Source organism: Thunnus albacares, chromosome 11 (assembly GCF_914725855.1).
Source record: "Thunnus albacares chromosome 11, fThuAlb1.1, whole genome shotgun sequence".
Lineage (NCBI taxonomy): Eukaryota > Metazoa > Chordata > Actinopteri > Scombriformes > Scombridae > Thunnus > Thunnus albacares.
This window is the reverse complement of record NC_058116.1, coordinates 23191112-23218403: the sequence shown is the minus strand read 5'-3', so window position 1 is coordinate 23218403 and position 27292 is coordinate 23191112. Positions and strand designations below refer to the sequence as shown.

Genomic DNA, 27292 nt, shown 5'->3' with positions numbered 1-27292 from the left:
CAAATGTATCTCTGCCCAGTCTGAATCAAGGAGATGACATGGCCTTTGTATTAAGACTGTTCTTTGACAATGAAAAGATTTGATGGGTGACTTAATTTAATTTGCATAAAAGCTATTATCAAAGTGATGTTAAAAGAGAGACAGGTCTGATGGCACAGACAAAATCTAATTTACAGTTCTTACACCTTTATTTACAGCATAGCCAAATTGAAGTCACTTGCCTTGCAAGAAGTGTGTTGTGTTGAATTGGTGTCAATTAGGTCTCTATGAGTAACAAAAGGGGCTGAAGCCAGTGAAACACTAGGGGGTCATTGACACTGCACTAACGTCTGTGAAGGAGTAATGAAATGGTAATGATGATGCCAACAGGCTGTAAAATGAGGGGTGCAATCTCTGAAAATCTAGAGGACTTCTGTAGATATCAGAGCTAATGCATGTTGAGGTCTTAGTAGTCTAATTTAGAAACCACAAATTTATGTCGGCAAAGCCTCTTAATGCAAACAAGGCTGAGTGGTCACAAAAATGCAAGTCTTTGACATTATTGTGAAAGTCTTCAAAGAGGAATCCAAGCTAGAAAATGCCTTTAAACATAGTTTTAGAGAAACACTAAAGTTTATCCCAGGCATTGCATGAATGTTGTCGCTGAATAGTGTGTAGATAATCTGAGTGTAGTTAGATGTAGTGACAGACACTACAACACAATATCCACAAACAGGAAGGAAGGGAAGCACCGATTTATACAAGGAAAAAAAAATCTTCTGAGTACTGCCAAACTCTCTGTTAGACTTCAAAGTAAACAGATGGAAGATGGAAAAATCTGTTTGGCAGCAGACTGTAAAATCTGGAAACATCTACATGACTTATCTGAGTCTTTGAAAAGTGGAGTACTTTATTTTATCTCTTAGTTGCTTTGCAGAGTGGCAAAACAGATCGAGTATGCTCTAAGTAATTCAACTGTTTGAATCTTGTTGAAGTCTGAAGTCAGTGAGTTTAAATATGTGCAGATGTTTTGAGTTGACATGATCACATGTAGTACAATAAGCCTACAGAACAGCAATTGTCATGCTTTTTATGATAAACTTGGTGAATGCATAGCAAGCAATGGGATAATGCATTGTGCGAATTTTACAGGTTTTTTCTAAGGCTATAATTTTCTTCAGGATTCTTTTATGTGTCTTCCTAGGTCCTGGGACCCACCTTTGGGCCAACACCCAGTTGTTAAAAACACCCTGTAAAGGTTTAAAGAGGGAAAAGAGCGTTCATGCCTTTGTCAGAGCAGGTTGTCTGTGGTAAACCAGTCCAGCAGTCAGTGCACCAGGGGGTCTTTGATATTGACATTAATGACTTCACAAGGATTGTCAAAACAAACATGGTGGTTGAGATGTTAATGGTGATGTTTAAACTTCTCCTCCACCTGTGGTAATCTTCTGCAATGGTTGTTGGAAAGGCTAATCTGGTGTCTGCCATGTGTTCTTGGGATGGTAGAGAAGCAGTCTACTGCCATCAGCCCAAATCCAGGTTCACCTCCCTTATGCAAACTGAACCATTACATTATTAGATCCACTACTAAAAAAACCTCAAACCATGACTATAATTATGTGTATTTCAAAATCAGGGGGGAAGTTTCTATTTTGCACCTAAAAAGCTCTTTCTCAAATTCAGCCACATATATCAGCATCATATCTTTTAGTTCATCTCCTCTGTATCTCAGTTTGAGTGATAATCTGTTTTTCTTGGAGTGAATCGTTGAGGCCCCCACAGTTGTCGGCTGATATGTCTAAACAAGCCAGTTAAGTTTTAAATGGCTGCTTTCAGAGATTTAAATGTTGATTGATTTTGGGGTTTTCACAACAAGGTTGAGTTCGGGCCAAATTCATTCAGACCCAAGATAACCCTTTGTAACTGGTACAGATTAAAGCAAGTTTAAAAACGTTCTGTTTCTAGAAAACAGACTGATTTCAAATTGTAAAAAAACACCAGATCGCCCTCAAGCTGTAGGGCGGGGTGAAAGCACATCCAGACACAGCCTCCAATAATTTCATCACAAGTGGTCAAGAACATTGGACACAAGCCATACTGGGCACAAGAGAAGGACTATATAGTAATTAAAGGGAAAACTCACTTTGAAACAGAAATCACATGTGTTTTTCACTTAATGTTGGGCTGTAATACTTTTCACATTTATTTTTAGAAAGAAATGAACACAATAAACATTTAAGGGAAGAAATGATTTACCCATATTTAAATGTTCTATTAAGTTATGTTCATACCTTTTTATCAATGGAAAATATATGTCCTCAGCTGTGTATGTGAATGTTAAGTGAAAGAGTTTCATGCTGACAAAACTATTCTAGGGATGACATGAATCTCAGCAGCCTTTGCTGTGATAATTCAAAAGTCTAAATTAAGTTTAGCCCTTGACTTGACCAATTCATATCTTAAACTGGTACTTGATTGTCCCACACTGTGTCCTAAACATCTTTAGTGTCATGTTGCACAGCTACCAAACAGAATCCAAAAGATCTTTACTTCCAGGAACCAGATGGCCTGGCTCTGGTCCAAACTCTGCCTGTCAGAAAATCCCTGGCTGGGCTCCAAGACAGAGGATTTGCCATCTATCTCCTCCTCCTCCTCCTCCTCCTTTTTATATGTAGCCTATATACATGGGCATGCATGCATATCAGTTTTGTCTGCTCCTCTACCTGCTCTACAGCGCCTCCATTAGAGCAATATCAGTTATTTAATCTGCAACTTTCTGCACTTTCTTTTCGTGCAGACTCTCGGACATGGATGCAGGTCTCTGCTTGTCCCACTCAACTACATAAACTTTCTACCTTTCCTGATAACAACTACTCACTCTTTTAATTAATGGAGAACACATGGTGAACACACACAATCATTCCGCAACACAGAGGCACAAGACAGCTGTTTCTGTCTTTCAATCCAGGGAAATTTTCCCTCCTATCGACACAGATGTTCAGTGGTGGTTGTATCCTCTACAGCCTTGTAAGTGTAGGGTAGAATGAGTGATCTCTATGGGGGATCATTCATTATAGTGTGTGTGTGTGTCTGCTTTTATCTTGATGCTGGTATGCATAGGCGTATACAATGTGTTATGATGTGTGCATCTGATCATTTTGGGTGGGGAAAATTTGTGTTTTCAACTTAAGTTTTCAAGTTTTCCCCCAAAAGTCCAAACTTTTCTGAAAAATCCAGCATTTCGGCATAATTAAACACTGAAACAGGAGTAAATCAGGATCCCGACTTGCTGGTTTACACTCTTGTAATCGGCTTTGCCTTGTGTGTTCTAGCCCATGAAGAAGTATGTACAACCAACGAAGGGGTGATGTACCGCATTGGAGACCAGTGGGACAAACGCCACGATGTTTTGGGTCACATGATGCGGTGTACCTGTGTCGGCAATGGGCGAGGAGAATGGAGCTGCGTTGCCTACTCCCAGCTTAAAGGTATGTGTGTGTGTATGTGTGTGAGTGAGAGAGAGAATGGGTTATAAAGAGGAAGAATAGGTGATTGAGAGTTGATGTGGTGGTAGTTTTTCTGTCTGTGAATGGTGTAATAATTAGAGAGTAATATGAGACTTGTCTGACTGAAGAGGTGAAAGGTCATGTGTGATATAATCACTCAACTGCCAAAAGGTTAAAGATGAGCCCTTTATGGGGCTCCAGTTGCACCTGCACCACACAGACACACCCAACACTCCCATTTTTCCCAGGTTTCTCCCGTTTTTTCACCCCCTCTCCTGCTGTGATCCCGTTTTGTTGTTTCTCCTCGGAAACTCTCGTAATTTGCATGGCCCTCAACCTTTTATTATGAATAATCGTCAGACACATGGATCCATAGGTTTTGTATGTTTGACATCACTGGATTCTCTATTAAACATAGTCTACACACACAATCCACACACGACATACAATTTTAACTCATCTGTCACCACAACCCTATTCCAGGGGCGTGTGCACAGCTGCTCTCTGTGCAGGCAGTCTGTCCTCCGTCCTCCTCCCTCTACGGCTGATGTCATTCACTGCCTGCAGGTACAGCTGGCAGAGAGGAGGGGCTGGTTTGTCTCAGCCAGCGTCTAAGTTCACAAGAATTTGCCAAATTTTAAGATACGTGGCAAACTCAGATAAACAGTTACATACGGCTACATACAGACAGCTTTCGTGTTATTAGCTTAACCTGTGGGCAAAGCAGGTGAAAATATCGCTTTTCTACATGTTTATGCTTGTTGAACAGGTGGTTTGATAAGGTACTTCTTAGCTTTTTAGTTGTGACAGTTTTGTTGCACTTACAGTAATGAACGTTGTTGTCATCAACTTGAGTAAAATGTTATCTTTCCCCGTCATCTAACTCTTCATCCCACCCACCCCCACCCCCCGCTGCGCCGAAAAAACCTCCCGTATTTTGAAACCTTAATGTTGGCAGGTATGCACACAGACAGTGTTCAGCAGAACAGATGTGCAAAAGCAGTGACATACTTAAAAAAAGAAGTTTCATTTTGCCTTTGCCCCTCCATGTCTTTGCATGTCTTTCTATATCTGTATTTTTTTTTCTCTGTCTGTTGTAGACCAGTGTATTGTGGATGGTCTGACCTACGAGGTGAACCAAACCTTCACCAAGCAACATGAAGAAGGCTACACAATGAACTGCACCTGCTTCGGACAGGGGCGTGGCCGCTGGAAGTGTGATGCCATTGGTGGGTTTACCATGTTACAGATTTATGTCTTACCATTTTGTCAGTGTTTCCTCAGTCTTGACTAATTCGTAACATACGTATATTTGATTGAATAGTCCAAACTTGTGAATGTTTTTCTTTCTACTTGGACTTTAAGAGAAAGAGAGAGAGCAAGAGAAAGTAACTGTCCAATATTGACTAATCCCCACTCAAGCTACATATTTGACAATTGGTTTGATAGTTCACTATATTTATGTGTTTGCGTCACTTTCACTCTGTAAGAGATATATGCACACTGCAGTCCCTGACATGTAAAAAATGATATTTAAGGGTAACAGCATTTGTGTTAGTTCCAAAACTCTTGCCAGCAGAACCTGTTGCATTACCTGGTTTTTCTGTGACTCTGCCCTCAGACCAGTGCCAGGAGCCAGAGACGCGAGCTTTCTATCAGATCGGAGAGTCTTGGGATAAAGTCATCAATGGAATCATGTACAAGTGCTATTGCTATGGCAACGGCGTTGGAGAACTCAGCTGCGAGCCCCAGCAGTCCTACCCTGGTAAGATGATAAATATACATTGGGATCGGATGATGTGAGGGTGTCAGGGCGTGTTAGGCTATGATGAGCAATGTTGCAAATCAATCATAAAGACAGCTTTATGGCAGTATTGGATTTTTATATGATTTTTGCATTAATGTGATGATGGAGCTTAATTTATCAGGTATGTGTTCATTCTTTATTTGTATTTAATTCGCTGGATTAGTCAAAAACAGATACTCGTGTCAGGTTATTTTACCTATAAAAAGCCTCTGATTTGATTTTCCACTCATGAATAGATGTTTAAACCTCAGTGAGGATGTGTTTAGTACCACGCTACCACTGATGGTAAAATGCGCTAACTTCACAAATGATTGTGAAGAATGAACAATGAAAAATGTTTGTTTAAGTCACCTTTTAAAATGAGGCTCTTGACTTTGATGTGAAACAGACAGAGATGGGAGGGGGTGTGATTTCCTCTTTTACAAATACACCCCAACTCTGAGCCTTTGTTCTTGCTAGCATGTGGTACATCGCCTGTGCCGTTACCACAGCTGTACCAAACACTACATTGCAAGTGTGTGTGTACACCCCCCCCCACCACCACCCCTCTCTCTCTCTCACACACACACACACACACACACAACTTTAAAGCCTGTTAAACATCAGTTTTCCATTTTGTGGATTTTAGCAATCACTTCAGATTTAACCTTGTCATGTCTTAGAGTTTTATACTCTGTTTAGCCTTTAGCTAGGATCATTGAGTCAAGCTTCATTACACAACATTATGTAGCCATGATGGTCATGTTACCTCATTCTTACTGACTTGAAACCAAGCTTTGCTAGACAGACTCACTGCACACCAACATTTTACAGCAAAATCTGTCTTACAGTTTTGTTTTGACTTTAAGTTACCTCCTATGTTGGTCTGTCTCCCTTCTGGGCCTTTTGTTTACGTGTCTGTTGTCAGCCCCCTTTGTCATTACAGTCAACAAAAGTGCTACCCAGTGAGCAATTTGTTCAAACTTTTAGGCACTTTTCTCTCTGGAATTTGAAGTTAGGATTAGATATAATACTCATCCTGTTAAGTTGTAGCTTTTTGTAGTTCTCTGTAGCTTTTCTTGGTTCCTTGTTATGGCATCCCTGAATAAACCATAAAGTTGCTATTTCCCTATAATTCTTCATAAAGATAGTGGTGCACATGTATAATGGGCTTTTGAGGTATGCCTTTGCTATTTTGAGGAACCTTAAAATCTCTCACAACATGCATAAATATATTAGTACATCTCCAGGAGAGGCTGTGAAGCTGCGCTAGTGGAAACAGAACTTAAGGTTTGACAAGTCTTACGTAAAGGAACATTTGATTTCTTACTCATTTGCTGTGTGTTAAGCAGGTTGACGAGAGATTGAAAATGTAGGGCACTATTCAGCTGTAAGTGGCTATAATAGCAACCAGCTGCGAACTTGCTACGTGTGTGTACGTGTGTGTGTGTGTGTGTGTGCGTGTGTGCTTGTGTGCCTAGGCATACAAAATACAGCATGCTAACATTTAAGGACAGCAAGAGGCAGATCCAGACTCCAAGTCAGTTAGCTTACTGAGTAAAACACCATAAAAGGTAAAAATGGAAAACCCAAGTGCAGGCCTTTTTTAAAAGGTTTTCGTGAGTCTCAGATTCAGCCCCCGTATTGATAAGATCTTTTTTATAAGTGTTGTTTTCTTTTCTGCAATCTGCGTTTATCTCTCCTTGTCTGCGATGTAGTTTAATCTTTTGGGGCTTTTCTTATTGTTAGGAAGATTCCCTCCACATCACCTCCTTGTACTGTCGTCCTTATCACCACTTTGCGGTGCATCTGTCTGAATCAAGTATAAATGTTGTGTCTATGTGTTCAAAGTAAAGGTGAATGTATGCATGCATGTGTGCGCTTGTAAGTTACACACAGTCATATGTAGTTCTGGGAGAATGTGTGTGTGTGTTCATGTAGTATATATTCACTGCAAGTGCGCATCCGTTTTCATGCACGTCCCACATCTGATTCTATGTAACCCTTACCCCCGCTAGTGGCCTGTGGGTCTGTAATAGCCAGTAATTGGTCCCAGATTGTTTTTGAGGTTTGTGTATCTGCTAGCAACTTCTGGTTAACCGAGCCACTTGCTCAGAAACTTTGATTACAGGTCTGCTATTTGGAAAAGTGGTTAGAAAACCTCACTTCTTTATAGAAGCTACCAGTTTCTATCAGCATAGCTTATGTCAGGGGTCTGCTCACCACATGACTTATGTTTACATTAAAGATGACTTGATACCCTTTTTTTCATTTCCGAAACAAGAACAGATACTGCAGTGTTGAGCTTGTTCTTCCTTTGTATCTAACCTGCTAAACCAATATTCATTGGTACACCACTTTTTGCAGGGTAAAAATATCAAGTCTATCCAGTTGGCTGTCAGATGTCGTAATGACACAAAATACACATTTGATTACACACGTTTTTCTTAATCTTGTTCATTGCCTCCAACAATGTTTGTGGTTTCGGCATATGTTTTGTCTTCACTTGTCGATTCATTTAGGCCATACAAATATTTCCATGATGTTTCAGGTTATATTTAACAAAAGGTCATATCAGATTGTAAATAAATGTTTTGGCGATATAGTGTTTTTATTATCATGTTTGATTCACATTTTTAAAGATTTCCTTATCTTTATTATAACAGAACTTAGTTTCATTATGAAGATTTTTGATTGTTCTGATAATAAACTGATGTTTGGAGTAGTGTCTAAAGTACACAAATCTGAACTGAGGTTAGAGAATTGAAATTGAAGGACGGATGTTATGTCTGTCAAAGAAAACTATGAGAGAATTAAGGGCATTAATACAGGGAGCTTTTATTGAAGATTATTGATAGATTTTCTCTGCATGGTTATTTTGCTATTTGTGCAATTTGTGTAATAGTTTGTGTAATAGTTGCAAAAGAACAGGAAAGGTGACGTGGAGAAGGTTAAAAAGCAGAGAGAGTAGACTAAAAGCCTTCTCCCCTCCATTTGCTGAAATCTGGGCTGGAATCTCACAAGGGTGTGCTAGTTTTTCCTCACTCTGTCTGTGTTCTGCTGCACACTCGCTGCGAAAGAGTGTTATGTAAGACTCGAGATTTATTTCTCAGATTGTAGAAAAGTCTGTGTGTAGCCATGTTAGATGTTGTTTCTTCTTATCATGGTAAGATTTAATTAAGATATTTGATATTTACAACATTGGAAATTAATCTTCCTGTTTATTATAATCTGTGCCCACAATCATGATGTGTTTGATGATGTGTTCACTCTTTAACAGACAGTGAAACTTGTGGTCTGATCTGATCTGCCTTGTTCCTTATATCTACCACCTCTGTTGTCTCATCCAGGTGGTCATCGTCCTGTCCAAGTAATCATAACAGAATCTGGAAACCAACCCAACTCCCACCCTATTCAGTGGAATGCCCCATCCTCTGCTCACATCACCCAGTACATCCTCAAATGGAGAGTGGTGAGTTTACATATTGAGCATCAAAGCTATAGCGATGCTAAACTGAATAACCCTCACTTAGGTCATTTTCTAACATCCCATCATCACATTCTACAGAAAAATACTCAAACCCCATGGAGGGAGGTGTTGATCCCTGGTCATCTTAACTCCTACACCATCTCTGGTCTGAAGCCGGGCATTACCTATGAGGGTCAGCTGATCAGTGTGCTGCGATATGGACGTCGAGAGATCACACGCTTTGACTTCACCACCAATTATGGATCACGTGAGTTGAGAGAGTCAACAGTGTTTGCTTAGTTGCCACAACACCGTTAAACCGACAGTCTTAACTGTGTCCTGTTTATTTTATTACACTTTCCATGGAAGACAGTTTAGATGTGGGTGATTTTTTTTATTCTGCATGTCACTGTTTAATGTTTGTCTAATCCTATCCAACTTTCCATCATGTGCGATGTACAAAATATGAGGATGATATTGAAAAGTGCCTTTTTATTTATGTTAAAATGAATCTTTATTTGACCAGGAGGTCCTCACTGAAATTTAAAAAATATCTCTCCAGTGCGTCTTGGCCAGTGTTGCCAATTCTGATGTCAGAAGCAGCAAGTAGCCAACTTTCAAATTTTCCATCTCTTTCTTTCTCTGTCCCTCCTGTAGTGGCTACATCACAAGGCGAGACCACCCCACCTCCACCTGTGGTTGACACCTCAGAGTCCGTGACAGAAATTACCTCCAGCAGCTTTGTCATCTCCTGGGTTTCTGCCTCTGACACAGTCTCTGGTTTTAGAGTCGAATATGAGCTCAATGAACTGGGACAGAGCACTGGACAACCCATTGTACTTGGTAAGTGCAGATGCACACACATACACAGTTTTGCTTTGTATTAGAGTATTGGCAAAAATATTCTGTGTTATAATTTGGCTTCCAATAGTTGAGATGCACTTAAGTTGAAGAAAGATAATCACCCTCATTTATCAGATTTTTAATGCCTTTATTCAGCAAATCTTTTTTTTTAGAAATGTTTAAATGTATATTAAATACATACTAATGGTTGCAAGCATTGTTGGGGTGCTGAGGCTTATAATCACTTTTATTTAACTAATGCATAAATGTTAAATATATGTGTTTTCTCCTATCAGACCTGCCACGTACAGCTACCTCAGTGAACATTAATGAGCTTCTACCTGGGAGGAAGTACACTGTTAATGTCTATGAGGTTATAGAAGGTGCAGAGGACAACCTCATTCTTTCTACTTCACAAACCACTGGTGAGTACACAAAAACACATGCTTTCTGTAATTTCATATTCCCCTCTCTCCTCTCTGGTATTCTCTCTCTCTCATATAAGGCAAAAAAATTACTGCTGCTAGACTGAAATACTGTTTTGGACCTAAAAACAGCCTAATGAACGTGGGCCAGTGATTATAAAATCAAATGATCCAGTAAAAATGAAGAGGTTTTTTTTAATTTTATTTTCCTTCCCTTACTTACTCTCCATTTATTCCATAGCACCTGATGCGCCTGCTGACCACGAAGTGGAGGAGGTGGGAGAAACTTCAATAATGATTAGCTGGGACAAACCACTGGCTCCCATCACTGGTATGTGATAGCAAGCAGAGCTGAGAGTATTACGAGTCCCAGCCAAAATCTATCACCACTCTGTTACTAAATTGAGCCCCTGCCTGTGCATCTGTTTACTACTGTTATGGTTTCTTCGTCCATGCAGGCTATCGTGTCGTCTACACACCATCAGTGGAAGGTGAAAGCACAGAGCTGACTCTCCCTGATACAGCCACGTCTGTGACTCTGAGTGACCTTCGTCCTGGGAAATTGTACAACATCAGTATCTACGCTGTGGAGGACAGCCTGGAGAGTGAGCCTATCTTTGTACAGGTCAACACATCTGGAGATCCACTGCCAGGTAAATGACTGAGATGTGTGCAACAAAAAGGTTGCTTTTTCTGAGAGTGTATGTTTGTGAGTCTGTGTTAGAGAGAACAAGACAGAGACAGAGTGATAAAGAAAGAGCTTGTCCAGAAGGAAAAGTGTTTGGACTAGTTGAATGGATTTCTGGAGGAACAATCTATTATATATACAGTATGTCTAATTTTTCTTTTAAGCCCACACTTGTTTCCATGTGTGTTTAGGGTTTTGTTCCAAACCTCTTTTTCTTGTTTTAATCTTCACCACCAGCTCAAGTCTTGGTCTGTGTACTTTTGCAGCCTCTAGAAAACCACTGTTCTGTTATTGGCTTATATTTTCCAAAATGTTGTCTTGGCCTAAGTAGAAAAAGTGGCTTCCAAGAGACCACAATACATTTCTTGAAAGAAAACACTTGGCACTTTGGTCTAATCATTTTCATAGTATCTGGAGGGGTTGTGGGTGCTTTCTAAGATGCAGAGATTAATCAGTAATGGGAAATCCTGTCCCTTTTTATTCTGGTAGCACCAGGAGTGGTGTGCAGTGACCAAGAAACTGCCTATTTGGTGATTTTGACCCTTTAAAATCATCACTGGATCATGTGCTCTGTTCACTGAATCATGTGAATTTGACTTGTTACTCTTGTCATAAGGCCACCCTCCTGAATAAACTTGCGAATCATCTTGTGGCCCATTTAGCGATTTTTGAAGTTTCAAATTCTCAATAGTAGAAGAGTTTTCCATTGGAAAGTGAAGTCATTGAGTTCACAGCTGTTGCGCCCTTATTCTGCTCGACTGGAGTTATGTAAAACTTCTCAGTCTGCCAGGTCCAACATGCTGTTGGCCCAGTTGCGCAGATGCTGGAAATGTGTATATGTGAGTGTGTGTGCTTGTTTGTGCAGCGTGCGTGATGGAATAAAGATACATGACCTAGTTGAGAGTGTGTGTGCTGCCATCTTTGGACAGACAAGTGAATCTCCCTCCGCTGTAGCAGATGCACAAATGGCAAAAGGACAAAGTCTGAAATCTGGTCTGAGTCATTTGTAATGACAAAAGGTTCACGCACAGTCCAGACATCTCCATTCATCCAGTCATCTCAATGACGAACTTTTGCTTTTTGATTTATTTTTTATTCCCCTCTCCCTCTCCATACTGTTGTCTCATTTTGCCTTTTGCCTCCGTAAGCCAAATAAGTCTTCTTTCTTTTCTCTGGACTCTGCTTTATGAAGGTATTTTTATATGTCCTACCATCCAGTCTGTCCAAAATATGAAGCAGTGTAAAGGTTTGCCACCTTCAGAAATTCTGTTGACATGGTCATGCACCTGATATAATTATGTGTATATAAACCAGTGTGTGCTTTGATTGGAATACATCAGAGAGCAAAAATGGAAGAAAAGTATTGACCGACATTCAAGAGCTGTGTTTAAATATGTTTAAATCTCCTGTGATATAAAAACACATCAGTGAGATACTGATACTAAACATAGTTCTCACAGTATCTAAACAGTATGCTCTAATCTAAGCTTACATTTTGTATTGTGGCGAGCTGCGGTTGATTTTCTTCATGCATTCTCCAACTTTATTTCTAACAGCTGCATAAGATTTATTCCAGCTATTCTAGCTATTCACAGTTGGGATTTAGACTAACTCAGCACTAAGCTAAATCTACACAGATGCATGTTTCCTTAAGTCAGAACAAGTGAAAGACATTAAAGGACCAGTGTGTAGAATTTAGTGGCATCTAGCAGAACAGACTTGGCAGAAATGGAATATAATATTCTTAAGTTTTAATTGGTGTATAATCACCTCAAAATAAGAATCATTGTGTTTTCGTTTGCTTAGAATGAGCCCTTTATATCTACATAGAGAACGGGTACTCGTCCATGGAGTCCGCCATATTGCACCGCCATGTTTCTACAGTAGCCCAGAATGGATAAACCAAACACTTGCTTTAGAGAGGGCCCGTAGTGTTTTTTTGAAGGTTTCACGGCCACCATAGGTTGTGCAGTGTAAATACACACTGCACCTTTTAATACACATACATTATGTGTACCCTAGCATGAACCATGAGAAGCATTTTTGGCAAATGTGTCGGGTGCGCTGCTCCTTTTGAAACATGTACATGAATGTTTGTGCTGAACAGCTACTTAACAATGTGAGCAAATGTTGGTGATGTTCTTTCATCTATATGGACATTAAATAATTAACATTTGAATATGAATTTTCTTTTTCCTGTCCACAGAGGAAGTGACTTCTCCTACAGATCTGCAGTTCTATGAGGTTTCAGATAAGAAGATCGTTCTGACGTGGACCGGCCCAACCAGCGAAGTCTCAGGTTACCGAGTCACAGTGGTCCCTGTGGATGAGTCTGGTACCCCCCAGAGAGAGATGACTCTGCCTGTCAGTCAAAACTCCTACATTGAAGTGACACACCTACAGCCTGGAACACTTTACCGCTTCAGTGTCTACACCATTCACCATGGAGAGGAAAGTCTACCACTTATTGGGGAGCAAACCACTAGTGAGTATGACAAATACCCTCAAGCCTACAGGGAAATGACTACAGTATAAATTAGTTTTTATGTAGAATGTCATGTTTACAGACTTCAAACTGGCCTGACTGATAGGTGGACCCATCTCAGTGAACATCTCAATCATTTTGCTACCTTTGTTTATGTTATAATTTTGTGATGGTGCAGTTTTGATGAAGGAATTTCTTGTTGATATCTGAGCTGTACTGTCAGGGCATCAAACCTGGAACACAAACAATGAGCAAACATGGACACTGTGAAAATGATGATGTGAATTTGGGTTTATCACATAACTTTGACAAAACTTGATGAATCTTAAGTTGATTTTCATACCTACATACATTTACAATGAACTGAAACTACAATTATGTGGAACAAAGGACAGTGATGTGGAAACGTATGGTGTGCTATGACAAAGAGTTGTCTGTAATAATGAGCTAATACATGCAAAACCATTGCGATGGTCCTCAAAACCTTAATGTTTCCCTCATTTTTTAACAATGTGTTTATTGATGTCTCTCTTTTCAGAGCCTGATGCTCCAACAGATATCCATTTCATCAACGTGACTGATGACAGTGCCGTGATGCTGTGGTTTGCCCCCCGTGCCAAAATCAGTGGCTACCGTCTCTTCCTCACTGTTGAGGGCTCTAACCCTAAGCAGCTGCGCCTGCCTGGCCGCCTTTCTCAATACACCCTCCTCAACCTGAAGCCTGATACGAAGTACACTGCTACACTGCATGCAGAGCAAGACAATACACTGAGTGCAGGAGAGACTGCGGTGTTTATAACTAGTGAGTGTCTGAGTCCTTAACAAATGAGTACAAAGCACTGTGGTCATTTTGCATTGGCTTAAGGGGTAATGTATTTGTTTGACAAAGTGAGATTTTTCTGGAAAGTTGGAAAGATACAGTTCAGGGGAAATAGAAGTGTGATCTTGTGAATGCAAACACCCACATATACATGTACACCGGATCTTCTTGCATGTCATGACACAAAAACTGATCCTAACACACTTGTGTTCTGTGTGTTTGTAGACCCACCAATGGGTAACGCTCCACATTTCAGCACTGATGTGACTGACACCTCCATTATAATCTCCTGGACTCCAGTACCGCGCATTGGATACAAGGTACACAACATACAAAGTTAAGATGTGAGGAGGAAATGTATAATATGCTCACTGTTCATGATTTTTTTTTTTAATATTCTGCAACCCATACGAGAAAGAATGGTTTCTTTCTCTTAAAATCAGCAACAGGATTGTGTGTTTGCCCTTACACGCAAATGATTTCCTTACGGTTGCTATTTAAAGCACATCCCAGTTACTCTTGCGTCAGGATAAGCCCCTTTGGAGTTAGCTGACATTGGAACTACAAACCTCAGGGATAGATCTGATTGGTCAGAATATGTCACACTAGAGATGAGAATGTTCTGCTGGCTTCCATGTTCTTGGGAAAACATTGACCTCTGACCTTTACCTCCTGTATCCCTCCTTCTCTGACTTTGTACATTAATCTCAGTTGACAGTGCGTCCCAGCGAGGGCGGAGAAGCCCCTAGAGATGTGACCTCTGACTCAGGAAGTATATACGTTTCTGGTCTGACTCCAGGAGTGGAGTACACCTACAGCGTTCAGCCAATCGTTAACGGCCATGAGCAGGGAACCCCAATCACACGCCGTGTTGTTACACGTAAGTATAAACCAATAAATATTCACTGTCACCTTTTTATTCTCTTTTTTTGCTTTTAGCTTCTCTGTTCCTCCTCCTTTTGTTTTTATTCGTCTCCTTCTCCTCTGACTCCTCTCTTTCTTCTTCCTCTCCAGCTCTGTCTCCTCCTACTGATCTCAACCTGGAGTCCAACCCAGGCACTGGAGAGCTCACTGTCCAATGGAGCGGAGCCAGTACACCAGGTACACACACACACACCTGCATACCTAGATGCGCATGAAAAAGAAATCAGTAGGTGACGCTGACCACAATGTGAATAATCAATCTGTGCATCTCCATATGTAAATTTGTTTGGAGGTTGATTGATTGCTTTTCTTTTGTTCATTGATTTATCCATCTGTCAGCGAGGCACAGTCTCTCAATATGTTGCTAATCTGATTTTATCAAACAGCTCTTTTAAAAATTTCATTGAAATGCTAAAGTGAAAATGTCATTCTGTTTAGCACCTCATCTTTTCTCATGATGCATCCACTTCTGTTTCTTTCTCTTGCCCCCCACTCCACATCTACCTTCCCCTCTGTCTCTCTCTCTATTTTCCAACTCCCTCCCTCCAAGATATCACTGGCTACAGAGTAACATGCACTCCCACCAATGGGCAGCAAGGAAACAGTCTGGAGGAGTTTGTGGAGGCAGGGGAGAACTCCTGCACCCTGGACAACCTCAGTCCAGGAGTAGAGTACAATGTCAGTGTTGTGACTGTTAAGGATGATATGGAGAGCTCTCCCATATCAACTATCATTACACCAGGTGAGTTTGAGAGATAAAGTGTGTATATTAGACACGTGAAAGTCAAATGAACCATAATTTCAGAGATTTTCATGCAACTCTGCAAAATGCTGACATAGAGGACCATGTGGAGATACATTAGATATTTGCACTGTGAGTTCAGAATGTTTTTTGTGAATTTCTGTTAACAGTAGAAGCAACATTTTTAACACTATAAAACACATATAACACTATATGTTGAAAGTTAATATGTTTAAATAGCACATCAGCTTTCAACATTTAACTGATACTAGCTCAGTTTTCTCAGCATTGCTGCTCTAACCTGTGAGAAACAGTACCAGGACTGTTTGCAACACTAATGCTTAATTTTCTGGGTATATATTAAGATTTTTCAATGGAGATGCTTCATTGAATAACAGTTGAAACCTCACCAGATGGGAATATATATCAGGAAAAAAACAGCAATGGCATTATCTCTTCCATTAGTGTGATATGTTGAATATCTCACTATACTGGAAGTGGACAGTTTTCGCTGCTCGTCTTGACCACTGCTTCTACTTTTTTGTCCGTCTTTTTGTCTGTTGGTTTCCCCTTTCCGGCCCTTGTGTTCAACCACTTCCCTTTCCTCCCGCCTTTGCCCCTTGTTTGTTTGGTGTTTCTGCTGTCTTCTCTATTTCTTTCCACTCCCCCCAATCCTTGCTCCACCTACACAGGAGTCCCACGGCTGACCGACCTCAGCTTCGATGACGTGAGTGACACCACTATCAGCCTCAACTGGTCACCGCTAAACACCACAGCCATCACTGGTTATAGGATCACGGTGGTGGCAGCCGGCGAGAGCGTGCCCATCTTTGAAGACTTTGTGCAGCCAACGACTGGTCATTATACGGTCTACGGGCTGGAACCTGGTATCGACTATGACATTAGCGTGATCACTGTGACAGAGAATGGCGAGAGCGAACCTACCACAATCACACAACAGACTTGTAAGTTCCTCTGTTATGAATATCATTAACAAAACACACTTTTTAAGTACCAAAACGGCATGTTCTTTAGATGTGATCTGAGTTGCCTGTCAGGGTCACAATCACAAATCATATCGTGTGTGTTGAGATTAAATAATGTAATAAGGTTCTTATTAACCCTATGACACGGCTCTTCAAAGCAAATCTTAAAAGTTGCTGATTTAATTGCACTGCATGCTGTGTTGTCAGTTTAATAATCTTCTGTCTGTGTGTGAGTGTGCACGTGTGCACCATCTGGTTTTAGTTGAGGGGCTTTATCATACTGAGGCTCATTTTGCCCCCCAATGCAAACGCTGCTTGTTCTTTCACTTTTACAGTATCGTAAAACTTCAAACAGGGATTTAGACTGACACGAACTCATAAAAAAACAGACTTTTCCCTTAAAAAGATGACAGTATGAACACTTTTTTTTCTTTTATTTATATCATTTTCTTTTTTCTCCCTTTATTTGCTTTACTCTTGCAACCTCATTCTTTTATAGAATGATTACATTTCTCTAATCACCTTTTACTTGAGCAACAACAAATCTGTAAATCTACCATGACCTTTATGAATACATCCTGAATCAAGCTACTGTATTTTTTTCAATAGCTGTACCAGCCCCCACAAATCTGGGCTTTGGCCAGGTTGGACCAGACAGTATGGAAGTCACCTGGGTGTCCCCCCATGTCCCCAACAATGCTGACATCAACACCTTCCTCATTAGGTATGAGAATAAACATAAAATGCTCCAAAAGCTCAATATTGTTTATTTCTGACTCAGATGTTATCTTGAATACACATTGATTTAAATACACTCTTGTATAAAACACATAATGTAACAGAAACAACACTTTGTTTTTCATCCCCTTATTATTCAGGTATCATCCCATTGACGATGAAGATGACATTACAGAAACCAGCTCAGGAACCAACAGCGTGGTGCTGAGGAGTAAGTTCTAGCAAAAACAGTGAATTCACAACAACACACTGACCAACAAAGGACTACATTTATATTTATATCTTCACTTTCCACAGATTTGCTGCCTAACACCGAGTATCTGGTGAGCGTGGTGTGTGTTTATGAGCAGAGGGAGAGCTCACCACTCGTTGGCAACCAGAAAACAGGTGAGTCTTACCTGATCTGATTTGACACCAGTAGTATATCAGTCCAAAAACAGGCACTGGAATCTTAAAGTAAATGAGATCCTTTGTCAATTTTTTTTCATTTTGCACTGTTTGCTCAAGATTTTTTCCCTAAACTTCATTCAACTTTTTCTTCCCTATATCTCCCTCCTTCTTCAGCTCTGGATTCACCAGTGGGCCTGCGTTTCTCTGAGATCTACACCAACTCCTTCACCATCCACTGGCTGGCTCCCCAGAGCAAAATCACAGGTTATCGTATGCGTTACCAGATGGTCAGCGGTGGGAGGTCCAAGGACGAGAGGCTGCCACCCTCAAGGAACCACTTCACTCTAACAGGACTCACTGCAGACACTGAGTACCTGGTCAACATCTATGCAGTGAGCGGGACACAAGAGAGCCTGCCGCTCACTGGGACACAGAAAACAAGTATGAAATCCTTCAGTCACTCACCATGTTTATATATAACACCAGTATTGTCTTGATTATAGTCATTGTAATGATGTTAATGTGTTCTGTTTGTCTTTTCTCCAGTCTCTGATGCTCCCACAGACCTGGAGGTGCTAGACTCCTCCCCCACCAGCATCACTGTCCGCTGGGACTCCCCTCCTGTCACTGTGCGCTACTACAGGATCACTCATGGAGAGACAGGTGGGTAGTTATAGTTTTAAGAGCAGAATAAAATAAGCTAACATGGGATAACTTTCTATCAGTCCAGCCAACAGAAGAATAGGCTGCTATGGTTTGGTAGTTGAGCACCATGATGATAATTAAGCCTCAAGAGACTGATTTGATTTGCCAAGAAACACATTCCTTATTCCTTTTTTTTCTTTTTGTTGTTTATACAGTCTTATTTTAGTGTAAATTTTGTATTCAGGAATGGAAAGTATTTTATTCTTTCTGAAAGAAAATTATATCCATATTTTTTTTTTCAAATTACTCCCATCACTTTATATGTTCACTTGTCTTTTGATTATTCAAATATTGGCTTCTCTAACATTTATCACATTGTCAACCCTTATCCAGGAGGTCACAGTAATCCTAAGGAGTTCACAGTGCCTGGCTCACAGTCTACCGCAACAATCAATAACCTGAAGCCAGGTACTGACTATACTATCACCGTCTACGCTGTAACTGGAAGAGGAGACAGCCCTGCATCCAGCACTCCGATCTATGTCACACACAGGACAAGTTCACAGAACCAAGGGAGAACAAGTAAGAAATCAAACCAAGTCAAGTATTTCCTCCCTCTGTTTCCACTCATAGTGTTCTCCTCCTCATCTCTCCATCCTCTTCTCCTAGGTGTTGAGTCTCCTTCTGACATGGAAGTGATGAATGTGAATGATAACAGTGTCACGGTGAGGTGGAGCCCAGCGCAGGGCCCGATCAAGGGATACAGGGTGACTGGGGTCCCCAAAAATGGACAGGGTCTGTCTTTCTCTGAAGTGGTGGCTCCAGGTATTGTATTTGACCAAAATCCTTAGTATGTAGTGTTTTGTCTTTACTTCAGAGCTTGATAAGAAAGAAACATAAAAGTTTTTTTGATCCTGTTTTTCTAATTTATTGCTTCTCTTATCCAGATCAGACAGAGATTACTTTCTCAGGCCTGATGCCTACAGTAGAGTACACTGTGAGTGTTTATGCTCTGGGACAAGATGGAGAGAGCTCTCCACTGGTGGTGAATGCCTTAACAAGTAAGGGTTTACCATTTCTAGAGAGATATTTGTGAAATAGTGTTTCATTTTGTGTTTGTTTGGAAAAACAATCCAGTTCCTGTTCTAGAGTCAAGATTACTATATCAAAGTATGGTGCATATTAGTTTGATGGCATTTTCAGCATATATTTATTACATAATCTGCCCCTTCTACTTTGCCACCCTTCTCTCCGCTCTCCTCACCTTTTTTAGATGTAGACCGTCCCAAGGACCTGACCTTCTCAGACATTGACTCCACCTCACTGCGGATCACCTGGGACAGTCCTGAGGGAATTGTTACATCTTACCGGGTCTTGTATTCAAGTTCAGAGGAGGGTGAGAGAGAGCTGCGCCCTGCTCCCCGAGGAGATGCAGAGTCCACTGTTATCTATGGTCTGCAACCAGGCACTGAATACACTGTGAAGGTCATTGCCCTGCATGATGACACGGCCAGCACACCACTGGTTGGAACACAAGCTACAGGTATGGAAGGAAATTAATTTTCAATTAATATCTGGTAAATAATATGGCACATACAGTGTGACAAAGTTCAGAAACCCAATAGAAATGTTATTTTGGGCTGTAACGTATTAATATGTAAACTCTTTCTTTCGGTACTTGACAGTTTTTGATTAGTACAAAACAGTATTGAGGTTTGATACCTCAATACATCCTCAAAAATTGCAGCAGCTATTATTTTTCTTGTTTCTCGGGGGTGCACATGGCACAGGTTGGAGCGGAACTAATTAATCGTCTTCTTTTGCCTCAATCCTGCTAAAATGGATCACTGCTTCCCTTCTCCAGTCTCTCTCTGACCATCTTGTATCTTTTCTTTCCTCCACCCAGCGATCTCACCCCCCACCAACCTTGAGTTCTCCCAGGTTGGCCCTACCTCTTTCACTATGCGCTGGGCCGTGCCTGGTCAAGAAAACCGACTATCTGGCCTGACCGGCCTCACGGGTTACCGTGTGGTGGTGAACCCTAAGAACAAGAGCGGACCGACCAAAGAGATTAACCTGGCCCCAGACACCACACAGGCACATATCTCTGGACTCATGGTGAGTGTGGTGGAGGACTTTTTTTGGTTGTTGAAAAGAAGTTATAAGTCAATGAAAGTTTCATGTGTTAGTAGACAATCCTGAGGAAATGAGTATGAAAATCAACCCTAAACCATGCTGATAATTGACTGATAATACAACAAAGTGAACATAGTCCCTGCTTCACTGATGCATTATTAATATGAAAAATTAGTGCATACTTTGGAAAATGGTCAACAGACAGGCAAAGTATACATAATGTGTGTTTGCTGAACAAAAATGACCAAAAAACAAATAGGTATGATCCCGTTTAATTGTGTGAACTTAACACATTTAAGGAGATGGTGAGGAGGAAGCATGTGACATGCCTAGGTCTTTATTTTATTTTAAGTGGTAGGGAAACCGTCTGGATTTGTAACAAACATGCACAGATTTAGAGGCATGTGCACTTACTGATCCACTACCATTACTACCACTTTTAGACATAAAATAATACACATACATAAAGTAATCATAGATAAAGTTATGACTGTCGCTGCAGTCAGTATACTTACACTTAGTGCAAGTGTTGACTGCAAAACATTGCGACTGATTGAAGTCCTTCTATTTCTTTTTTTCCCCATTTCTCTTAGGTGGCAACTGTCTATGAGGTGCATGTTTATGCCTTGAAAAACTCACTAACCAGCAGGCCACTCCAAGGAGAGGTCACCACACTGGAGAGTAAGTCTCTAGCTCCAACGTTATGACAGTCTGACAAATAAGAATTGTGTTGTGCAAAAAGCCACTCGTTTTCATCCAGTGATTTAAAAATATATACCCTCTCTCCTCTCCTCATCTCTCGTCCACCATCCCACCCCTTTTTTTCGTTACTCTCTCTCTCTCCCTCTCCCACCTCAAGATATCAGCCCCCCTCGCCGCGTACGTATCTCTGACGTTAACGACTCCTCCATCACTCTGACCTGGCGCTCTAAGACAGAAATCATCTCTGGCTTCCTGGTTGAGGTCACACCTATTTCCTCTACAGGCTATTTACCAATTCAGAGGACCATCAGCCCTGACTTGCGCTCATACACTATCACAGGTACACACATATGAGAATGTAAACACACACAATATAAATTCACAGCTGTAAGAATAATCTAAAATCGCAAAGAAACTCTACACACACATCTGGGGTTCTTCATTTTCCTGTCTTCCTGTCTACATTTCAGGTCTGGAGCCCGGCACCAATTATAAGATCAACATGTATACACTGAAAGGAAATGGACGCAGCGCACCTCTCACACTCACCGCCTCCACAGGTAACCATTAACCATTGTCCTGAAGCTTCAGGCAAGAATTTTAAATTACTTTGAGTGTAACCCTTTGCACAGATGGTAAAAAAAAAATTCAGCTTTTGAACTGGCAACAGCAATGGACTTCATCAGTGGGGAATACTCAAATGCATTCCAGTATTTAATTAGAAAAATCAAGTTGATTGGAGATTGATTGTACTACAACTTAATAAAGTCTGCTTCCAATTTTATAACAAACTGGCATTATTAAATTTTCCAGTTAACTATAAGATGTAAATATCATTTTTTATTTGCCTTTTCATGATGCTAAATGGCCAAAATTAAATTAATACAAATCAGTGTTTTGGTAAGTTGCAGATGTTATGCTGTGCTTTGATACTAGGTGTAGTTAGTATGAGTGTGGTTACTGCTGATTATCTAAACATGTGGCTGTATTTGATACATGTTTTTCTGCTTGTCTGTCTTTTCCAGCCAAACCAGTGGTCATCCCACCCACCAATATCCGCTTCACTTCCCTGAACGCTCACAGCATTTCTTTCACCTGGGAGCCATCCCGCAGCCCAGGGGTTACTGGGTATTATGTGACCTATGAGGAGGCTGGCGGTTTGCCCCGAGAAGTCACCCCCAGGCCCCATGCAGGCCAGAGCTATGCCCTTATCAATGGTGAGTGTGAAGCAAGAGATTTAACATGCATGCAAATACATTGATGAAAACATGTGACAAATGTTCATAATGTTTTATCATGAATTTGTTGTTTGTTTTTAGGTCTGAAACCAGGAACAGAATATGTCATTAAGATTGTTGCCCTGCAGAACGCTTTGAGAAGCACACCTCTAGTGGGCAAAGCCAGAACCCGTAAGTATGCCAGCCATCCATCTCCAAAGCAAGCTGCTATTAAGGCATGCCACAAAAATGTTGACAATAAAACCATTAAATCCAACATTATAGGCTGTTTTTATGTTACCCACTTTGAGGAATTGTTCCAAGAATTGCAACTTTGTGTTTAATTAGGTGAAGTAATCTCGCCTTTTTACTGGGTCTGATTATGCTTATTTGTTACGACTGATGTAATGGATAATTTGTCTCACAGACCTAGCACTTTTCATCAGATTTTCTTGTTCACATTCATTATCAAAAATACAGCCATAATAGCACTAATTATTTCTTTTTGCAAAAACATTGTAAAAGTAATGAGGATCAATTTGTACTTCTCCTGCAGTTTGAGTGCTGTGCTGTGCTGCCACCTGCTGGCTTTCTTCTTTAATTGCTGTGAAAGTAGAATTTCAGTATTTTTCATTGTCTCTTTAAATAGGAGCACAGTGAAATCAACCAACCATCTTGTTCTTTTTTCTGTGAAAAATGCAGCTAGTGGATGTGTGCTTTTGCTTTGCCTCGCTTGCTTCTAACACCCAGCATACGTATGTTTCTTGTCCAATCAGAGCCATCGACAGATCATCAACTATTGGTCCCAGAGCTGCCTCAACTTCCTGTTCCTCACCGACCCAGCACTGACCACCTGGATGTTCCAGAGCCCTATGATGACAAGATGTAAGAACCTGTATAATCGTGCTGATTTCTGCAATTATTATTTAGGCTAGAGTCCAGCATGAAAAACACAAAAATTTATATTGAGTAAAATAGCACTTTTGACCTCAAGAAGACCATTTTTATCCTGTTTATCCTGTTCATATTTCTCATCTTCTTTCTTTATCTGTCTGTGTGTCTAGCTCCACCAACCATGTCCATTTGGCTGGTACTGGTGGCCAGAACCAACCAGGCCAGCAGGGTCAGCACATTTACACAGAGTACCAGAGCCTTGGCCCTAATAACGGTCTTGGCCCCAACGGTGGACCAAAAGAAGGCCAGAGACCCACTCTTAGAGAACCCCTGGTCTACATTCCTGTAGCAGGCCCTGATGGAAACAGAGTACCCCTGGTGAAAGTGCGTGAGACTTTAAATTATCTGCTGTAAATCTGATGTACTTCATGGTATTGTTTTAATGAAGATCATCCACGACACTTTAGACATCCGCTTATCTTCTTCTCAAGTGACTTGACCGGTGAAAATCTGGTGAAAGGTCATTCATACTTGTAATAACTGTTAATTTAAAAAAAATCTTAGGTAATGTACATGTTGATAGATTATAAGATGTATTAGTATCTTAAATTCAAGATTGCAGTTGAATCAGGAACAGGAACTACATACACTGAAATCAGTGTATGTAAGGAATAGCTGTAACTGTCTTTGTTTTTACAGTGGAAAAGACGTTGGAAGGTTAAGAAATGTGGTTTTAAAAGCGAGGTATAGACCAGTGTGAGCTTCATAAAACAAGTCACACAATTTTTAAGTATATTACAATGCAACTGACTCTTGCTCAGTGGTATTTTGACCTCACACTATCTGTATTCTGTATCTTTGATTTTATAGGTGAGCGATGGACATCTGCCAGGTCTTGCATTTGGTTTCCCTGACAATGAGACAGATTTCCCCCAAGAAGCACAGACAATCACAACCATCTCCTGGCAACCCATCCCTCAGACTTCAGAGTATGAGGTGTCCTGTAATCCTATCACACACACAGAGGAAGGAAGCTTTCAGGTATACATACTTAAACATGCACAGTTAGACACATGCATACTGTATTCACTTTTGGGAAGTTAACACCTCTTATTAACCATCTCTCCCTTCATATAGATGCGTCTTCCTGGCACCTCCAACAGCGCCACACTGATTGGCCTGACATCTGGAGCCTCCTATAATGTCATAGTGGAGGCCATGAGGGGCGGAGCTAAAGAGAAGGTTCTGGAGGAGGTCATAAACGTTGGCAATGCTGGTACAGTAATCCACATTGACTTTCTTCACATGAAGAATGTGTATACACAAAGATCACTAAAAAGTTATCAGTATTACTAATTTAAGAAATATTTCTTTAAAATCAAAATATAGAGCATATTATGTGTGTCCTCTTGTGTCAAAATAAGTAAGGACAAGGTAAACCACATCACCAGGTGCTATTCTTAACGTATTTTTTTCTTCCATCCCATAGTTCCAGGTGACATCCCCATTTCCACCAACCGGGATGTGTGTTATGACACATTCACACAGACCTACCATGAGGTGGGCTCAGAGTGGGAGCGCATGTCTGAGACAGGCTTCAAGCTGTGGTGCCGCTGCCTTGGCCTGGGCAGTGGCCATTTTAGGTGTGATTCATCCAGTGAGTGGCTTAATAACCCTTTCCCAGCATGCTTTGCAAACACCCAACGACACACCATGGAATTAGAAGTCAAATAATTCTATGTGATTTACTCAAGAGGAATTTATATACTGAAGAAATCACAGACGAGACTTAGTGCAGTTATATGGAACACAAAAATCTGTATTTTTCTGTATAATTTGATTGATTGATTGATTGATTGTGTACAAATTGTTTATACGTTAGAGGGATTGTGTGTTATAAGAGGAGCCAAAATGGCATCATATCAGAATGCCAGTATATACAAATTACTTTAATTTTGGAGATTTTTAATAAATACATTATACATTATACACATTATAAATTCCTAAGCTTTAGTTCAAAAGCCATAGAATTGTAAAGTTCATGTTCTATGTGCAGTAGTACGCAGTAATAAGATCACAACATGGGCAGCCTTTGTAATGATAACTAGATCATATACAGCAAATTGCTTTTTCAACTTTTCTGATACTATATCCTACACAGATACATCATAAAGATAATGATTTCTGTATAATGTATTACAGGTTACGATCAACTCCATATTAACTGAAGCAGTTCTGCCTATAGTCTGCCCATGTTGGTGTCTCTGCTCTGTCCCTGTAAACTGTGCAAACATCACACTGAGAGGGCAGAAAACTAAGCTAAGCTAACTCATTCTCAGTTATTTGTATTGTCCATACTGCTAACATGACAATATCAGAAACTGAGACCATCATCAGCATAGGTTTGCATCCCTGCTGGGACAATGTGACGACACGAACTCACTCAGTCTATTCTTAATGAGGTGTTCATGTTTGAACTACAAATATATTTTGCACAATGAAGATGAATGCCTGTTCTTTGCACAACTTTAGATACTGTGTTTTATACTTGTTTTATAGAGACTGTGATATTATACTGTGGGAAAAAGGATCTGTGAATTCCGTGAATCTTTCTCTGCAGTGTGAAGGAGGAAAGTTTAAACTTCTGAATTTTTGTTTGGCCCCTCTCTACGTTAACTAACAAACGTCCTCTCTTTCCTCCATACTCTCTTCGTCATTGCCATTTCACTCCGATCTACATCCTCTCTATCCTCTCTTTCCCTTTTACTTCCCCTCTCTCCTTCAGAGTGGTGTCATGACAACGGTAATAACTACCGCATCGGCGAGAAGTGGGATCGCCAAGCTGAGAACGGTCACATGATGAGCTGCACCTGTCTGGGCAATGGCAAGGGAGAATTTAAATGTGAACCCCGTAAGTATGGACCAGTACACACAACTACACTTACAAACATGTACATGTCAGACTGCGATACTTTGATCCAGTATGTTTCTGTTTAAATTTAGTACATCAAAAAATCATAAATTCACACTTTTAGTCAGTTGTAAGTAGTAGTAAATAGTTTTAAATAGTTTGTTATTAATTGATTTTAAGTATGCATAAAATTACACATGTATTGTTCTTCCTGGTTCACACACATCCTGGACACACATCAAAGTTACGCAAAAAAATAAAAATAATTGTGTTAAATCTTTGACAGGGATCCTTAATTATGTGAATTCATTTAGTAATCTCCAGAGCTGTTGATCTTTAATATGTAACTATCATCCACCAGATGAGTCGACATGTTATGATGATGGGAAAATGTACCAGGTTGGAAACCAATGGCAGAAGGAATACCTGGGCGCCATTTGCACCTGTACCTGCTACGGAGGACAACAGGTGGGATAACACTGTCTGTGTGTGTGTGCTTGTGTGTGTGTGTTTGTGTGTGTGTGCATGCAAATCTACCCTCTGCTGCTTCATGGATAATGTTAAAACTACAGTTACATATTCTCTGATCTCTCTTTTATATTTTCAGTACCAATCAAAAGTCTGGACACACCTTCCCATTCACTTGAATGAGAAAGTGTGTCCAAACTTTTGACTGGTACTGTATGTGTGCTTGTATTCAAGTGTTTTGCTACCCTCAGAGCTGCATGATGGAGACCTTGTTGTCAAACTGTGTTTTTTGTGTTTACACAAACCTTTCCCGCTCCCTCTTTAGGGCTGGCGTTGTGAGAACTGCAGAAGGCCGGGAGGATCGACCGATGTGGACGCTGACCTCCTTCAACCTGTTAGCCCAGATGTCTTTGACCGCTACAGAGAAAACGCTCTACGCAAACTGGTCAGTATCACTTTAGAAGCTTTACTACTATTATTCTGCTCCACTATTTTCATTTTTATCACTCTTATATTCACCTACAAAAAATTTAAATTA

General features: G+C 40.5%; 1 protein-coding gene across 2 annotated transcripts in view; it reads left to right on the top strand.

The window, feature by feature from the left end:
* LOC122992017 (fibronectin-like) overlaps positions 1-27292 on the top strand; it is a 35225-nt gene that overhangs the window by 5885 nt on the left and 2048 nt on the right. The window contains exons 10-48 of one of the 2 annotated variants that reach the window (XM_044365540.1): positions 3312-3467; positions 4586-4714; positions 5107-5250; positions 8622-8743; positions 8840-9008; positions 9398-9583; positions 9880-10008; positions 10250-10339; positions 10467-10661; positions 12903-13181; positions 13720-13983; positions 14227-14321; positions 14713-14881; positions 15016-15102; positions 15476-15667; positions 16360-16632; positions 17263-17377; positions 17532-17602; positions 17689-17778; positions 17956-18222; positions 18328-18444; positions 18820-19008; positions 19096-19251; positions 19374-19487; positions 19700-19969; positions 20333-20544; positions 21156-21243; positions 21422-21604; positions 21735-21824; positions 22290-22481; positions 22584-22673; positions 23258-23366; positions 23546-23759; positions 24246-24416; positions 24513-24651; positions 24865-25032; positions 26161-26286; positions 26648-26754; positions 27080-27199. In XM_044365540.1, coding sequence (XP_044221475.1) covers positions 3312-3467; positions 4586-4714; positions 5107-5250; positions 8622-8743; positions 8840-9008; positions 9398-9583; positions 9880-10008; positions 10250-10339; positions 10467-10661; positions 12903-13181; positions 13720-13983; positions 14227-14321; positions 14713-14881; positions 15016-15102; positions 15476-15667; positions 16360-16632; positions 17263-17377; positions 17532-17602; positions 17689-17778; positions 17956-18222; positions 18328-18444; positions 18820-19008; positions 19096-19251; positions 19374-19487; positions 19700-19969; positions 20333-20544; positions 21156-21243; positions 21422-21604; positions 21735-21824; positions 22290-22481; positions 22584-22673; positions 23258-23366; positions 23546-23759; positions 24246-24416; positions 24513-24651; positions 24865-25032; positions 26161-26286; positions 26648-26754; positions 27080-27199 — 6077 coding nt within the window. Of the gene's footprint in view, positions 1-3311; positions 3468-4585; positions 4715-5106; positions 5251-8621; positions 8744-8839; positions 9009-9397; positions 9584-9879; positions 10009-10249; positions 10340-10466; positions 10662-12902; positions 13182-13719; positions 13984-14226; positions 14322-14712; positions 14882-15015; positions 15103-15475; positions 15668-16359; positions 16633-17262; positions 17378-17531; positions 17603-17688; positions 17779-17955; positions 18223-18327; positions 18445-18819; positions 19009-19095; positions 19252-19373; positions 19488-19699; positions 19970-20332; positions 20545-21155; positions 21244-21421; positions 21605-21734; positions 21825-22289; positions 22482-22583; positions 22674-23257; positions 23367-23545; positions 23760-24245; positions 24417-24512; positions 24652-24864; positions 25033-26160; positions 26287-26647; positions 26755-27079; positions 27200-27292 lie in introns of those variants that run through there. The other variant, XR_006405963.1, reaches the window with a different exon arrangement.